General features: G+C 43.2%; 1 protein-coding gene and 1 non-coding gene across 6 annotated transcripts in view; one reads left to right on the plus strand and one right to left on the minus strand.

Annotated features, from left to right (window-relative positions):
* Positions 1-6,730: 6,730 nt before the first annotated feature.
* LOC139034015 (U6 spliceosomal RNA) lies at positions 6,731-6,837 on the plus strand. The gene has a single exon (XR_011486481.1). It is a non-coding gene; the product is annotated as a U6 spliceosomal RNA (small nuclear RNA).
* Positions 6,838-10,518: 3,681 nt separating this feature from the next.
* The window catches only part of CCNB3 (cyclin B3), a 58,235-nt gene continuing 50,712 nt past the window's right edge, over positions 10,519-18,041 (minus strand). For all 5 annotated transcript variants that reach the window (XM_020916828.2, XM_070464142.1, XM_070464141.1 and 2 more), the window contains 4 exons: positions 15,134-15,289; positions 13,915-14,064; positions 11,051-11,181; positions 10,519-10,828 (listed from right to left, as the gene is read on the minus strand). In XM_020916828.2, the coding sequence (XP_020772487.2) occupies positions 10,756-10,828; positions 11,051-11,181; positions 13,915-14,064; positions 15,134-15,289 (510 nt within the window). In that variant the 3' untranslated portion in view covers positions 10,519-10,755. The remainder of the gene's footprint in view (positions 10,829-11,050; positions 11,182-13,914; positions 14,065-15,133; positions 15,290-18,041) is intronic.

Raw genomic sequence — 18,041 nt, forward strand, 5'->3', positions numbered from 1 at the left:
TGCATACACACCAAGAAAACCAGAACTGAAAGAGATACGTGTACCCCAATATTCATCACAGCCATGTTTATAATAGCCAGGACATGGAAGCAACCTAGATGACCATCAACAAACGAATGGATAAGAAAGCTGTGGTACATATTCACAATGGAATATTACTCAGCCATTAAAAAGAATACATTTGAATCAATTCTAATGATGTAGGTGAAACCGGAGTCTATTATACAGTGAAGTAAGTCAGAAAGAAAAACACCAATACAGTATACTAACACATATATATGGAATTTAGAAAGATGGTAACGATAACCCTATATGCGAGACAGAAAAAGAGACAGATGTATAGAACAGTCTTTTGGACTCTGTGGGAGAAGGCGAGGGTGGGATGATCTGAGAGAATAGCATTGAAACATGTATATTATCATATGTGAAACAGATCACCAGTCCAGGTTCGATGCATGAGACAGGGTGCTCAGGGCTGGTGCACTGGGATGACCCAGAGGGATGGGATGGGGAGGGAGGTGGGAGGGGGGTTCAGGATGGGGAACACATGTAAACCCATGGCTGATTCATATCAATGTATGGCAAAAACCACTACAATATTGTAAAGTAATTAGCCTCCAACTAAAATAAATAAATTTTAAAAAAGAAAGAAAGAAAGATGGTACTGATGATTCTACATGCTAGGCAGCAAAAGAGACACAGACATGAAGAACAGACTTCTGGACTCAGTGGGAGAAAGGCGAGGTTGGGATGATTTGAGAGAATAGCATTGAAACATGTATATTACCATATATAAAATAGATGACCAGTGCAAGTTCAATGCATGAAGCAGGGCACTCAAATCAGGTGCTCTGGGGCAACCCAGAGGAATAGGGTGGGGAAGGAGGTGGGAGGGGGTTTCAGCACTGAGGAAGACACATCACAATATTATAATTATCAAAAATTAATTAATTAATTAAAAAAATTAAGTCTACTGACTCTTTCTTCTGACATCATACTTCTGCTATTAAGCCCATCTGGTGAATTTTTTTTAATATCAGTTATTGTATTTTTCAGGCTTCCCTAGTGGCTGAGTGGTAAAAAAAAAAAAGTCTGCCTGCCATTTCTGGAGACACAGGTCTGACCCCTGAATCAGGAAGATCCCCTGGAGAAGGAAACGGCAACCCACTCCAGTATTCTTGCCTGGGAAATCCCATGGACAGAGGAGCCTGGGGGGCTACAGTCCATGGGGTTGCAAAAGAGTCGGACACAACTTAGCAACTAAACAACAATTGCATTTTTCAATTCTGAAGTTGTCACCTAGTTTTTACTTCTTTATATCTTCTAGTTATCTGATTAGGCTTTGTATGTTAACATTTGTTCCAAGAGTGTTTGTGCTATCCATTTCTAATTTTATTTTTTTTCATTTCTAATTTTAATAGTTAATTGACAAAGTCTTTTTCAGATAAGTGCAACATCTGCATCCTTTGGTTTTGGCGGTTTTTTTATTTTTATTTTTTTTTAATTTTAAATGTATTTATTTGCCATGCAACTTGAAATCATCGTGGTTTGTTCTATGCCTGATAATTTTGGAGTATATCCTGGACATTTTAGATATGACATTATAAAACTCTAAGTATGGAAAGCATTTATATTTTTGCTTTAACAGTTAATCTGATTAGGTTCAGGCCATATGTTCCCACCAGCCTGCTGTGGGCTGATGGTCCAATGTCAGTTCAGTTTTCAAATGTTAACTCAGATTTGTCTGGTATGTGCCACTAAGTGGTCAGTCTGGAATCTAGATAAAAGTCAGTTATCTCAGTTCTTTGGTATGCTCATTGGGATCTAATCAACATAGGCACAGGTTATTGGTGGGTATCCAGGAGCTCATTAACAAAAAACATTATGGGGTCACTTTCCTGGACTCCTACCTCTCCAGTCTCACCAGTGCTACCCTGGGATTTCCCTTTCATGCCTCCAGTTGGAAATTGTTCACTTCTGCAATTGTGCCACATCTGAAAACAAGCAGTGGGAAAACAGAGAGAGAAAAAAAGCAACAGTAAGTGATTCTGCTCTCATGGCCACAGCTTCAGAGAGACTAAGGGTTCCCCTCTCCAAGAGTATTGGTTTCTGACTGCTTCACTGCTGCCATTGTTGCTGCCACTGAATGATTGCCTGAGGCCTGGGATGTGAGAGAAGAGAAATAAAGGGGGAAATGGAGGACTTTTCCCCCTTCTCTCACTTCTCAAACAAGAACTAGAGGTCTTCTCCTGGAATTCTCTGACTGTACTACAGTAATCACTTTCACGTTTCCAAATGGATTAAGTTCAGGTTGGGGAATAGGGTAAGGGGAGTGGGAAACTCACCACTGGTTTGTTGGATTCTCAAATTCTTATTTATTCTCAAATTCTTCTTTAATCTTCCCGCAGCTATTTACTTTTCAGTATTCTCAAACAGCTGTGTCATGAATTCTGTCCAGGTTTTATAACTGTGTTCAGTAATGGACAAAGAGTAGCAAGTACTTAACCATCTTACCCAGAACTATAATCTAGAATTGAATTTTAAATAAATCACTCTGGTGATTATATGGAAGGTAAATTTGAAGGGAACAACACTAAAGATAGGGAGATCAGTTGGCAAAGTACTATAGTAATCTAGGTAATAGATGAGATCTCAAACCTGGGCAGTCAGTAATAGAGACTATGATGAGAATGCCAATTCAAGAAATATTTAGGAGGTAAAATTGATTAAGACTCAAAGAGGTCACCCTCTTACAAGGCCATAATTGAAACATGTAAGAAATTCAAAGTGGTCAAGACTTTTTAATGGCTCCATTAAAAATACTTAGGAATAGAAAATAACAACAGAAATATAAAAATTATACTCTGACAACTGTAACACACTGTTGAAAAGAACTACTTCAATAAATAGAAAGGCATATCATGTTGCAGTATAAGTCCTGACATTTGGATTTTCTCTTTTTTGTAATGCAAATCTCTGACTTAAGCCTTGATTGCCCAGACATCCACTTCAAAGAGGCACCCACTTCAAAGATGGCAACCTCAAAAAACACATTGGTAGTCAGCCCCACCCCATTTCCTACTCCTTTGTTACAGCAATCTTATTTGATTTGATAACTGACCATTTGGACTGCTTATTTTTTCTCTTCTCTGGCTTCAAATTCCACTCTTTCATTTTAAAATTCACCAATAATGAGAGAGCCCCAGAAACCCTAGGTTCCCACCTTCAATAAAAACTTACTCATTCTCTGTCTCTGTCTATGTGTGTCACTCGATCTCCCTCTCTCTCCTCTCCCTTTCTGTCTCTCTCTTTTTCTCTCTCACCAAACCCTTGATCTTTCTGTGTGACCCCAAGTATGCTGTGTATTTTCCAGGTGGTGGTGATGGTTTAGTCGCTAAGCTGTATCCAACTCTTGTGACCCCATGGACTGTAGCCCACCACGCTCCTCTGTCCATGGGATTTCCCAGGCAAGTGTACAGGAGTGGGTTGCCATTTCCTTCTCCAGGGGATCTTCCCAACCCAATTGCCATGACAACCACCAGAAAAACCCATACAAGGACCAAAAAGAAGTATTGTTTCAGTTCAGTTGCTCAGTCGTGTCCAACTCTTTGCAACCCCATGAACCGCAGCACACCAGGCCTCCCTGTCCATCACCAACTCCCGGAGTCCACCCAAACCCATGTCCATTGTGTCAGTGATGCCATCCAACCATCTCATCCTCTGTCATCCCCTTCTCCTCCTGCCCTCAATCTTTCCCAGCATCAGGGTCTTTTCAAATGAGTCAGCTCTCCACATCAGGTGGCCAAAGTATTGGAGTTTCAGCTTCAACATCAGTCCCTCCAATGAACACCCAGGACTAATCTCCTTTAGGATGGACTGGTTGGATCTCCTTGCAGTCCAAGGGACTCTCAAGAGCCTTCTCCAACACCACAGTTCAAAAGCATCAATTCTTCTGTGCTCAGCTTTCTTTATAGTCCAACTCACATCCATACATGACTACTGGAAAAACCATAGCCTTGACTAGATGAACCTTTGTTGGCAAAGTAATGTCTCTGCTTTTTAATATGCTGCCTAGGTTGGTCATAACTTTCCTTCCAAGGAGTAAGCGTCTTTTAATTTCATGGCTGCAATCACCATCTGCAGTGATTTTGGAGCCCAGAAAAATAAAGTCAGCCACTGTTTCCACTGTTTCCCCATCTATTTGCCATGAAGTGATGGGACCAGATGCCATGATCTTAGTTTTCTGAATGTTGAGTTTTAAGCCAACTTTTTCACTCTCCTCTTTCATTTTCATCAAGAGGCTCTTTAGTTCTTCTTCACTTTCTGCCATAAGGGTGGTGTCATCTGCATATCTGAGGTTATTGATATTTCTCCCAGCAATCTTGATTCCAGCTTGTGCTTCTTCCAGCCCAGTGTTTCTCATGATGTACTATCTGCATATAAGTTAAATAAGCAGGGTGACAATATACAGCCTTGATGTACTCCTTTTCCTATTTGGAACAAGTCTGTTGTTCCATGTCCAGTTCTAACTGTTGCTTCCTAACCTGTATACAGGTTTCTCAAGAGGCAGGTCAGGTGGTCTGGTATTCCCATCTCTTTCAGAATTTTCCAGTTTATTGTGATCCACACAGTCAAAGGCTTTGGCATAGTCAATAAAGCAGAAATAGATGTTTTTCTAGAACTCTCTTGCTTTTTTGATGATCCAGCGGATGTTAGCAATTTGACCTCTGGTTCCTCTGCCTTTTCTAAATACAGCTTGAACATCTGGAAGTTCACAGTTCACATATTGCTGAAGCCTGGCTTGGAGAATTTTGAGCATTACTTTACTAGTGTGTGAGATGAGTGCAATTGTGTGGTAGTTTGAGCATTCTTTGGCATTGCCTTTCTTTGGGATTGGAATGAAAACTGACATTTTCCAGTCCTGTGGCCACTGCTGAGTTTTCCAAATTTGCTGACATATTGAGTGCAGCACTTTCACAGCATCATCTTTTAGAATTTGAAATAGCTCAACTGGAATTCCATCACCTCCACTAGCTTTGTTCGTAGTGATGCTTCCTAAGGCCCACCTGACTTCACATTCCAGGATGTCCGGCTCTAGGTGAGTGTGAGTGATCACACCTTCATGATTATCTGGGTCATGAAGATCTTTTTTGTACAGTTCTTCTGTGTATTCTTGCCACCTCTTAATATCTTCTGCTTCTGTTAGGTCCATACCATTTCTGTCCTTTATTGAGCCCATCTTTGCATGAAATGTTCCCTTGGTATCTCTAATTTTCTTGAAGAGATCTCTAGTCTTTCCCATTCTATTGTTTTCCTCTATTTCTTTGCATTGATCGCTGAGGAAGGCTTTCTTATCTCTCCTTGCTATTCTTTGGAACTCTGCATTCAAATGGGTATATCTTTCCTTTTCTCCTTTGCTTTTCACTTCTTTTCACAGTCCAAACCACACCCCTACTCTAAGGTAAGTCAAGAATATCCCTCCCTCTCTTTCCAATTACTCACCTTTTACACTGAACCTCTTATATATATATGATGTCTCCGCCCAAAGCAGGTTGAGAAGTTGATTTGCAAGCTAAATTCCTGCTTCTCCATTATTCAGCCAGCAGATAAAGCTTGTGCTTTTCTAGTCTTGGGGCATCCCCAGTGGCTCAGACGGTAAAGAATCTGCCTGCAATGTGGGAGACTGGTTTCAATCTCTGGGTCAGGAAGATCTCCTGGAGAAGGTAATGGCTACTTACTCAAGTATTCTTGCCTGGAGAACCCCATGGACAGAGGAGCCTGGTGGGCTATAGTCCATAGGGTCGCAAGGAGTCGGATACGACCTAGCAACTAAACAGCAGCAGCAGCAGTTCTAGTCTCAGATTGGTTTCATTATTAGCTGTGCAAATCTGATCAGAAAAAGAACCTCCCTGGCCAAGACAAGAGGTCTGAGCCCAGGCTAGGACCCAAGCATTGGTCCAGGCAACCAATTCAGTCACATGTCTGCTGCTGCTGCTGCTGCTGCTACATCACATCAGTCGTGTCCAACTCTGTGCAACCCCATAGATGGCAGCCCACCAGGCTCCTGTCCCTGGGATTCTCCAGGCAAGAACACTGGAGTGGGTTGCCATTTCCTTCTCCAGTGCATGAAAGTGAAGAGTGAAAGTGAAGTTGCTCAGTCATGTCTGACTCTTAGCGACCCCATGGACTGTAGCTTACCAGGCTCCTCCATCCATGGGATTTCCCAGGCAAGAGTACCAGAGTGGGGTGCCATTGCCTTCTCCAGTTACATGCCCACATGCAGGAAAATGAAATTGGATTCCTATATCACACCATATACAAAAATTAATTCAAAATTGATATAAGACCTAAATATAAGAACTAAAACTATAAAGCACTCAAGAAGAAATAATGAAGGTAAATCGTCATGACCTTGACAGGCCATGGTTTCTTGGATAAATTTAGACTTCAACAAAATTAAAAGTTTTTATGCTTCAATTAACACAATCAAGAATGTGAAAAGACAATTCATAGAATTAGATAAAATATTTGAAATCATAAGTATAATCCCAGATTATGTAAAGAATTCTTACCATTCAATAATATAGAAGTAAATAAGCCAAGTAAGAATGGGCAAAGAATTTGGACTGATATCTCTCCAAAGAGGATACACAAATGCCAAATAAGCGCAAGATAAAAACATCCAACATCTTTAGCCATTAGGGAAATGTGAATCAAAATCACAAGAAGAGTGCTCACTTCGGCAGTATATATACTAAAATTGGAACGATACAGAGAAGATTAGCATGGCCCCTGTGCAAGGATGACACACAAATTTGTGAAGCGTTCCATATTTCTTCTAGACAGACATTTCTCCAAAGAAGACATACAGATGGCTAACAAACACATGAAAAGATGCTCAACATCACTCATTATCAGAGAAATGCAAATCAAAAACCACAATGAGGTACCATTACACGCCAGTCAGGATGGCTGCTATCCAAAAGTCTACAAGCAATCAATGCTGGAGAGGGTGTGGAGAAAAGGGAACCCTCTTACACTGTTGGTGGGAATGCAAACTAGTACAGCCACTATGGAGAACAGTGTGGAGATTCCTTAAAAAACTGGAATTAGAACTGCCATATGACCCAGCAATCCCACTCCTGGGCATACACACCGAGGAAACCAGATCTGAAGGAGACACATGTACCCCAGTGTTCATCGCAGCACTGTTTATAACAGCCAGGACATGGAAGCAACCTAGATGCCCATCAGCAGACAAATGGATAAGGAAGCTATGGTACATATACACTATGGAATATTACTTAGCCATTAAAAAGAATTCATTTGAATCAGTTCTAATGAGATGGATGAAACTGGAGCCCATTATACAGAGTGAAGTAGGCCAGAAAGATAAGGACCAATACAGTATACTAATGCATGTATATGGAATTTAAAAAGATGGTAATGATAACCCTATATGCAAAACAGAAAAAGAGACATGGATGTACAGAACAGACTTTTGGACTCTGTGGGAGAAGGCGAGGGTGGGATGTTCTGAGAGAATGGCATTGAAACAGGTATACTATCAAGGGTAAAACAGATCACCAGCCCAGGTTGGATGCATGAGACAAGTGCTCAGGCCTGGTGCACTGGGAAGACCCAGAGGGATGGGATGGAGAGGGAGGCGGGAAGGGGGATCGGGATGGGGAACACATGTAAATCCATGGCTGATTCATGTCAATGTATGGCAGAAATCAGTACAATATTGTGAAGTAATTAGCCTCCAACTAAAAAATAAATGGAAAAAAAAGAAAAAGCGAAAGAAAAAAAATCACAAGAAGACACCACTTTCATGCCCACTAGAATGGCTATAATAAAGACAGATAATAAAAAGTGTTGCAGAGGATGTAATGAAATTGGAACCCTCATACACTGCTGATGGTAATGTAAAGCAGTACATGATCCAGCAATTTCCCTCTTCAGTAAATACCCATGAATAATGAAAACATATGTGCACACAAAAACTTGTACATGAATATTCAAAGCAGAATCATGCATAATAGCCAAAAAGTGAAAAAAACCCACATTCCCATCAACTGATGATCAGATAAACAAAATATGCTATATCTTTACAATGGAATGGGCTTCCCTGGTGGCTCAGTCGGTAAAGAATCCGCCTGCAGTGCAGGAGACCTGGGTTCGATCCCTGGGTTGGGAAGATCCTCTGGAGGAGGGCATGGCAACCCACTCCAGTATTCTTGCCTGGAGAATCCCCATGGACAGAGGAGCCTGGTGGGCTGCAGTCCACGGGGTCACAAAGAGTCAGACATGACTGAGCTACTAAGCACAGCACATACAATGGAATATTTTTCATCAATAAAGGAAATGAAATACACATGCTACAACATGGATGAATTTTATGTTAAATGAAAGAAGTTAAACATAAAAGCCTATACACACTGTAAGATTTAACTCATATGAAATGTACAGAACAGGTAAATCTACAGAGACAGAAAGTAAATCAATGGCTGCCTAGGGTTAGGGGGCAGGGATGGGGTGGGATGGGGACTGACTGCTAATGGGTATGGGGTTTCTTTTGGGATGATGAAAATGTTCCAAAATTTAACTGTGATGATAGATGTACAACTCTGAATATACTAAAAACTATAGAATTGTACATTATAAGTGGGTGAGTTATATGTCAATAAAACTGTTGAAAATGCATAAGGTTCAAATAAAATCAGTTATATAGAACCAGAGGAATCAAAAATAAACATAAAATCTTGATAAAGAAATAGATGTGCTTCTTTAGTAAGGCATTAAATAATAAGATCCAGGCCTAAGAGCTAACTTACTTTTGAAGTAGTGATGAGTGTAAAATAAATTTTGAGACATGTGCAACAACTACAACAAAAATGACTGACAGTTTCATTAGCATCACTAAAGAACAACGGAGGTGGAAAAAAGGAGGGAAAGTAAAACAGTCAATTGTTTCCCCTGATGAAGCTGCAGGATTAAAAAGCGGGTACAGACAAGAGATTTCCTTTTAGTGAGGCTGGAGATTTGCAAGACGGCTTCCAGCCTAGTGCTTTTAACATGTCTATACAAAATTGGCTGTACCAGCTAAATCACTACCAAGCAGCTTGGACCTCTCTGGCTGTACCCTTCAGTCCCTCTGCAAGGCAGTGGGAGGGGACAGATGTAAACCTGATGATATTTGGTCACCAAAACAAAGCAAGCTGGGAGACAGAATGGAAAATTAACACAATGGGTAAGAAAGCACTAAGGTAAGAAAGCATCTAAGGCATGGCATGCTCTCCCTCCTGTTTCCAAGTCATCAGAGAAGGAGATATGACCAGACTAGCCTGGGGACTCGGGTGAAAACTGGAGTCTTCAATGACTTCCCCCTCTACCAGATACCTACCTCCAGGACTAAATTTCAAAATATTTGACAAGTGATAATCGGCCACAGAGCAATCACAACAGTTGCCAGTCACAACACTAGAACAGAGCCTTGGCGATCTCTTGCTATGACAGACATTACTTGATTCAGTTGCTATACAGTGGGGAGGTCCTATAAGTCCTAGAGGCAAGACTGGGGCAGTGGCTCTTCATCAACTGGCACAGAGGATGTCCCAGTCCTCTGTTAATAACTGAAGTGGCAGATTCTTTACCGTCTGAGCCAGCACAGAAGCGCCGTATCAGTATACCTCACCGCAGACATAGGATAGAGAGAGTAGAACCTCCTGAAAGCTTTGTGAAGGAAGGATTGAGTAAGTGGTTGATGCTTCCATTCATGGGACATCTTGCAGATTTCACCAGTGGAAGTTTCTCCTCTTGACTGAAGGACCAAAAGAGATTTCAGTGCACCACGCCAAGTTTTTTTCAAATTTAGACTCTAGAAAGTCACCTAATGGCAAAAGTAGGGGTACATTTCAGTGAAAATGTTTAGTAGTTCAGTTCAGTCGCTCAGTCATGTCCGACTCTTTGTGACCCCATGAATCGCAGCACGCCAGGCCTCCCTGTCCATCACCAACTCCTGGAGTTTACTCAAACCCATGTCCATCGAGTCGGTGATGCCATCCAGCCATCTCATCCTCTGTCGTCCCCTTCTCCTCCTGCCCCCAATCCCTCCCAGCATCAGGGTCTTTTCCAATGAGTCAACTCTTTGCATGAGGTGGCCAAAGTATTGGAGTTTCATCATGTAGGAAGAAGCAAAGAAAGCAGGCAACCAGAAAAGGGGACTGATGGATCCTGGGCCACACATCCAGCTGCCCCAGATCTGAACACTGAGGCCTCTCTGTCTGTAAGGGGTCTCTCTCTCTGGACTGCCCCTCCCAGCACCAGGGTGCTCCTTCTAGAGACTCATCCATCAGTGTACATCTAGCTCAATTCCTCTTCCTTTGAAGAGAAGGCCTTCAAATAGAGAGGGAAACTGGATAAGCCAGACCCCGAGGCACAGCCTTTACTAGGCAGGGGAAAATATATCTGTGGGCTACGTATGGGACTCCTGAGCAATAAAGGGGAAGTGAGTCATTTTAACAACAACCATCAATTTTTATTAAATTTATAATCAAATATTACAACAACTTCTTTTCTTTTGTAAAAAAAAACAAATATTTACAACATTATCAGTTTGGGAAAAGACAAACAGCATAAAAATGAGGAAAAGTGATGAAAAGACAAATCCAACGACAGAATAAATACAGCCTATTTAAGCGCCTGTCCAGCCCTGGTGGCTGCTGCCAGAGTACCAGACCCTCAGCCTCAGAATTAGCAACACTTCAAATTTTTTTCCAGTGTCAACATGTCCAAGGGTGGGATTTTGGTGACTTCAAAGAAGATCCTGCAAAAGGAAGAGGGGTCTGCTCAGTGTGAAATAGGCCAAAGCAAGGAGGCTCCATGGAATAAGAGGGACATTGGCCCTTGGTTCCCTATCTTGCTTTAACTCTGGAACAGAAAGTAAGGTAAAAAAGTACCTGAATCCTTCTTTCCCCTTAAGTGAGGTTAGTCTGGGCCTCCCCACGATGAAGCATAAACCCAGCCTCAACTGGAGACTGATACTTACTCATGCGAATACTTGGAACTTACAGTCTTGAGCCTATTGCAAGAATGAAAATTCACTAGGATGTTCAGCTGCCTGACCAAGGTGCGAAGATCAGAGATCTTGTAGCCACTATAATACTCCAGGATAGGAGCCTGGAAGAAACAACATGAACAGTGACATTTATGGCAGGAAGCAGACCCTTCCTGTCTCCAACACCCAAGTCCAAACCTCCTATCCATAGTACAGTCAGGGAAGACAGTCAAACAATTCAGACTCATACAGCACAGATATCGGCCAATAATTATAGGGTACTACCTAGAAAAATATGTTCTATCTGCAAACTAGTGGAATGGCTATATTCATATGTACCAGCTGGATATAAGGCCCAGTCATAGGTATTTAAACTGAAATCCACTAAGAATTCAAGGAACAGGACAGACTTTATAACTTACGCATTCTCAAGTTAAGAGCCAATGGCTAGGCAAACCTCAGAACAAACTTGAGGTCCCAACAAAACAGCCAATAGGAACTTAAGGTTATTCTTCCTCTCTGGCTCAAACAGCTATCATTTCATGCATTTATTTTCTCATTCAACTTTAAGGATGCCTAGCATGTGTCAAAAGGAGTATAGCAGAGTGTTTAAGAGCAAAGATTCTGCAGGCAAGCTGCTAGGGTTCAGATTCCAGCTCCACTTACAACATGACCTTGAACTAGTTAACTTCTTCAGTACCGCTGTTTCTAAATCTGCCAAATGGGGATCATCACAGTAATTACATAATAGGATTAAATGAGTTAATATACATAAAGCACATGAAACAGAGTCTAGCACATGCCCAAACCATATGAGCTAGGATTAATATTAACCAAGCCTCATACACAATGCTGGGAATACAAGGATGACTAAGGCTTCTGCCCTTGAGGAGTCTGTAGTCTAGTGAGAGAGACAGACAGGCACACAGAGAATTACAAAATGTGTGGGAAGTGCTACCAGGGAAGGGAGCATGGGACACTGGAGGAAGAGAGCTGTAGGACCCATGACTTTTGTCTGGGAGAGCCACAGAAAGCTTTGTAGAGAAGCGTACATCTACAATAGGTGCTAAAAGTCTAATGGGAGTTCCACAGGTAGCGAAAGGAAGATTTATTATTCTGCAAAGCAGGAGTTTTCTTAAAACGTCTTAAATTATTCTCCCTGAACTCATTTTTTTCCCAAATATCTTACCTGGAATTGGGGGCAGGGGATCAGAAGTCTACCAATTTGGATCCCTTTCCCTTTTACATGGCCCTGTGATACTTCTACAGGAATCTCAGGGCTCTACTGAATATTGGAAACCACTGCAAAAGGCAGTCATTGGAATGCTGCTCTCACCTCTCACCATTTCCTGTTAATACGTTTCCTGCTCTATTCATAGGAAATATCTTATCTGCCTCCCCAAAATCACAGTTTCCTTATTGCCTTCACGTCTTTTCAATCATTCTTCCCTCTACCTAGAATGTCCCTTCTCACATGTTCCTACTCATCTTTCAGGACCCAACTCAAAAGTAACATTCTGTGTGAAGCCTTTCTCATATATATATATATATTTAGTATAGAGGACTGTGAAGCCAGACTACCTGGGTTCAGATCAGGACTGACATTTAGCTGATGTTAGTACATCCACATCAAATATTAAAATACTGAAATATTTCTACGCTGGTTGGCAAGCAGTTTTGCTGCCCTGAGCCTCTCAGCCGTCCTCCCTGAAGACTACCACCTTCCCCAGGATCCAAAGCCTGGGTCAGCATAGGGCCTCCAGGATAATGGCTCCAGAGCTGTGGCCACACCCATTCTGATTATAGAATAGGTATATACTTTGAACAGACTCGTAGTTCTCAAAGCCTAGCTCTGCTTCTCATTAGCCAAACACAGGAACTGATTTCTTATCTGTCCAATAGGGATAATACTGTTGATTTCATAGGGTTGTTGTGAAGATTAAGCAAGTTAATACGCAAAGTGTTTAGACCACCATCTAAGCATTCAATAAATGCTAACCATTATTACATATTCTTTTTCATCACCATCACTGCCATTTACTGAATGCTTTCTCTGTCCCAAGACATTTCAGGGCCTTGTCCAAGTTCACACAACTGTTTTTAGGGTTCTTTCTCAGCACACAGAGGTCATTCCATCAGTAGTGGTGCTAGAATTTTTAGGCTGGAGGGGCCTTGGAGAGGTTGGGAAGAGTATGCTCATTTGTGAACACACTCTTTCTACTTGGATTTCATTTACAACTCAAAAAGTTCATAGTTTCCTAGAGTTGTTTTTATTCACAATTTTTCATAAAATTAAGAAAGCATCAAATATACATTTTATTTGTATTGGGGAAGGAGGCTGTGGAGGCCTTACCCTTCAGAGAAGAGTACTATAGTATATGTCTGAGTCCCCTGTTACGTACATGGACAGTTGCTTTCACTGCTCTATTCTTTGGGTCAGTACTTGCCAAATCCTGTGCCAATGAGCTCTCCTGTAGGGGGCCAACCTTGCTGAGAAGATTGCAAGAAGCAGGGGTGGTATAGGGTATGGCAAGAAGTGGGTCTACCCCACTCCCTGCCATAATCAAAATAATTTCACATTAGTCTGTTATGTGATATTGGGCTTTCAGGTAAGCTGTCTTTAGAACAAATGGTACTGTGACAAAGAAAAATGAAATAAAATACTTCAAAACCAGGGCTACAGAAAACCTTTAGGCAGCCAGGCCCCTAAGAGGTCAAGATGTTAAAGGATTCATAACAGCACATATGCAGCAGTTTTGTCAGAGTCTCCCACAACCCTAACTTACACCTTCCTCCAGCTGACCCGGTGCTTTTAAATCCCTACCCGGTCTTCCCCACTGTCCACAAGTATTTACCCAGTGTCCGAGCTCGTTCATGCAGAGGGCCAGGAAGAAGGAGGCAGCAGCAAGCTTGGAAGCCCTCTCCTGGACATAGTCATATTCCAGCAGGGTCAACTCACAGATGAAGCGGGACAAGGTCAGTGTCTTCATGCTGGCATAGACACACTAAAGGCAGGAAGAAGACTGATTCAGAAATCAATGCAGAACACTGGCACCAAGCAGATGACCCCTGCACTCACTCCAGTTATCCTACCTTGGGCCTAAATGGTTCTCTGCCTGAGTGATGTACTTCTGCTACCATGACTCACACTAAGGACCCTGTCCCTAAAGCACAGAATCTTTAGGAGGAGAGATTCTGAAATCAGCAATGGTATTTGCCATCTTTAGGGTCTTAAGCCAAAATACCAACTATGCTTGTGGTACCCTCCCACCTCCCCTTTCTGTACATGCCATCCTTTGAAAAGCCAAAGGCCTCCAACTGCTATCTTTGCACCAGGTTCCAGACTAGAAATCTTTTGTTTGAATCCACACACACACACACATATACACACATGTATAATACACACATATATATTACATACATACACACGCACATACATACACATATATATTTATGGGCTTCCCTGGTGGCTCAGACAGTAAACAATCTGCCTGCAATGCAGGAGACCCAGGTTCAGTCCCTGGATTGGGAAGATCCCCTGGAGAAGGAATGGCAACCCACTCTAGTATTCTTGCCTGGAGAATTCCATGGACAGAGGAGCCTGGTGGGCTAAGTCCATGGGGTCACAAAGAGTTGGACACAGCTGAGCAACTAACACTTTTCATGTATATTTATATGTACATACACACACACAAATCCTACCACAAAACACACTTGTAGAATAAGTGAATAATTACAAAGTGACTTCCCTGTAAGCAATATTCAGGTGAAGGAAGAGAACTTTGCTAGCATCTCCTCTAAACTTCCCATGTGTCCCTTCCTGATTAAAGAATCTTTTTCCCCTCCCCTACTCTGCCCTCACCTCAAAACTTAATAGGCATACCATGGAAATCTCCAATTTTCTCTGCCCACCACCACCACCACACTCCATAAAGATTGCCGTTCTAGGAGGGTGGCTTGAAGAAACTCCCCTGTGCTCAGTTGTCCCCTTCCCTACCACTCAGGGAGCCACTCTGGGAATGGAGGGGACTAACTCAGCAGTGGGAAAATGAAAATGTGCTTCCTCCCTCTTACCCTAGCATATCTGCGCAGAAAACGATAGGCGACAGGAATGTTGACATCAAATTTGAGGATTTTCAGGATGCTGGCTTCCATGGCGAGCATCTCATCTCTCTTATAAATATCATCGCAGATGTACAGGAAGTCATTCACACTAGGTGCGCAGTGCTCCTATGGGTGGAGAGGAGAGGCAGTCACAACCAGGCAAAGACAACCCATTCCTCTCTGCCTGGAAATGAAAGGCAGGGGAAGTGGGGGTGAATGATAGGAGGTAATAACATCCCCTGGAATAAACCTTCAGGGTAGCTCTGAGAGCCAGCATCTGGTTGATGTGAGCAGTCCATCTGAAAAACAAAATCAGAGACATAGGAGGAGAGAGGACAAGGCCTTTTGAGGTAGATTCTTACAGCACTGGAAGTGGCACAATACAGCACATGGACTGGAAGCACTGATCTCTCTTCTGATGAGTGAGAGCCAGAAATGGGAAATCTAAGGCCTGCTCTGAGGGAAACGGAAGGAAAGAGACCACAAAAGGGGGAGCTAGAGATGGAAAATAAGCCCACACTTTGTTTCCTAGTCTAAGGAATGAATAAGGATGTTTGGGAGGGGGCACTGTTGGGGTAAGGCACTGAAAGAGACAGAGAGATGGGCACAGAGGGAACCCAAGCTGAGACTGAAGGTGGTGCGAGGATATGCAAGGGGGGCTAGACTGGGAAGATCCAGGGCAGATGGAGGGTGAGAACAACACCTCTCTCCCCATTCAGGAGCACCTTCCTATGTCCCGCCCTCTGCAGGTTGAAATTTAGCTTTGGGGTGAGGAAGAGGAGGTAGGAAGACCCCTGAAGTCTTTTTTCTAGCTGCACCTCACTGCCCACTCCAGCATTCTTCTCACAACTTTCTCTATCTTCAGATCACAAACTGGACCAATCTTCTGGGTTTGCAGACAAGAAAATTGAGGCCCAGAGAGAGAAAATGACTTGCTTGAGGTCACACAACCATCTAGTGACAAGGGCAGAACAAGAAATTCTCCCTTCCACTGCTCTACTTACCAGTGGCTCCTTCCTTTCTTCTCTTCTCGTATCATCTCCTTACCTCCCCTTGCAAAAGTCTTTCTGTACTTCTCAGTCTTGTGAGGGGAAGACACTCCTGCTCCAAAAAACCTAGTGGGGGTCCTTTGTCCCGACAACCAAAAGCCAGGTACTCCTGGTTCCAAAATTTGCTAACAAGAGCACCTTGTACTTTCCTCCTCCCTTCCTGTGCTTGGCTGGCCAGGGATTCCTAGCTTCTTTTTAACCCCCTTGAGGCTGAGGCAGGAAATACTTGCTCAACCCACAAGGACATCCCTAGGTAGGCAGAGGGAGGAGGAGGGAGAAAGAGAAAGAAAAAGAGAGACGAAGGGGAGCAAGGGAATGAACCAGGAAGACAGTGAGCAGGGAAGGGAATGAGCTAGAGAGAGAAGCAGGGAACAAGGGAGAGAGTGAGAGAGGAGGAAGGAAAGAGGAAGAAAAGCAAGAAGGTTAGGAAGCAAGGGCAGGAAGGAGGGTGGGAGGATAGGAATGAGGGAGAGAGCCAGGGAAAGAAGAAGCCAGGGAGGAAAAGAGGATGGAGCAGAACAAGGAACAAGCATGAGTGAGAGGGAGTTGAGCAGAGAGGGAGCAAGGAGAGAGGGGGAACAAGGGAACCAGGGAGTAAGAGAATAGGGAAGGAAATGAGCCAGAGAGGAAAAACATCAGGAGAACGAGGGAGGGTGGGAGGGAGAAGAGAGAGAAGGAAGAAAAAGAAAGCAAACAGGGAAGGAGGGTGGGAGGAAGTTAAGGTGGGGGAGGGGAGTCATGATGCCAGGGTACCATGGAGCAAGGATGGGAAGGGAAAGGGGTCAGAGGGGGAGGGGGAGGGGGGGAGGGGAGCAGGCACCAGCAGAGCAACAGGAAGGAGAGAGAAGGAAGAGCAAGAGAAAGAGTATGTGACAGAGGGAAAAGAGTTAGCTAGGGAAGGAAAGAAGAGAGTGAACAAAGGAAAGGGAGGGAGGGTGGAGCATATGATGGAGAAACAGGGTGGGTAGGAGGGTGGGAAGGTGGTAGGAGGGAGGGACGCATGGAGGAGTGAGGGATAGAACTAGGGTAGGAAGGAGAGGATCATGGAAGGAGGGAGCAAATGAGGAGGGGAGGGAGTAATCAAGAGAAAGAGAAAAGGAGGGCTAGAAAGAGCAAGAGAATGGGTGGGTAGATGGAGGGAGGGAGGGAGCTCAGCATGGAGTGAGTGAGTGTTCAAAGCATGGACTGAGGGATCAAGGATGTAATTGAAAGAAGGCTGGAGGAAGGAAGGGAGCAATGGAGCAAGGGTGGAAGTGTAATGAGTGCAGAAGCAGAGTAAGGGTGGAAATGGAGTGAGGACCAGAAGCAGGGATGTGAGCCAGAACTGGCACAAGAAGGAAGCAAGTAAGGAGCAAAGGAGGGAGAGTTCGAGTTAGAGAGGGAGGTACTGATCGAGGTAGGAGCTAGCGAGTGAAGAAGAGAGTGAAGAAGGGAAGTGGAAAGCTACTTAGGGATACAGCTGAGGAGGGAGCACAAAAACAAATCCACAGCTCTAAAGGTTTTTGCACTCAGTAGAAGTTACTACTTCTCTGTTCCTAAACCATAAGGTCTTATACTATTAGCCTATCTGAAGGAAAAATGAGAGTTAAACAAGACCATTTAGTATCTGAGAAAGAGGAAAGAATCAGATAAAGTAGTTAGATGGATTATGGCCAGCTACTTGCTTTTATAATGCTACTTCAAAAGTAATTTACGTGGACTCACTATCATCTACACTAGGCCATTTTCTCTTGAATGTCTCCAGCACCTAGATTTGGAAATGCTTCCTTAAACATGCAATTCAAGACTCCACCAGAAGGAGATGGAGTTGCTGGAAGAAGAAAAGGGGG

This window comes from Odocoileus virginianus, unplaced genomic scaffold (assembly GCF_023699985.2).
Source record: "Odocoileus virginianus isolate 20LAN1187 ecotype Illinois unplaced genomic scaffold, Ovbor_1.2 Unplaced_Contig_18, whole genome shotgun sequence".
Lineage (NCBI taxonomy): Eukaryota > Metazoa > Chordata > Mammalia > Artiodactyla > Cervidae > Odocoileus > Odocoileus virginianus.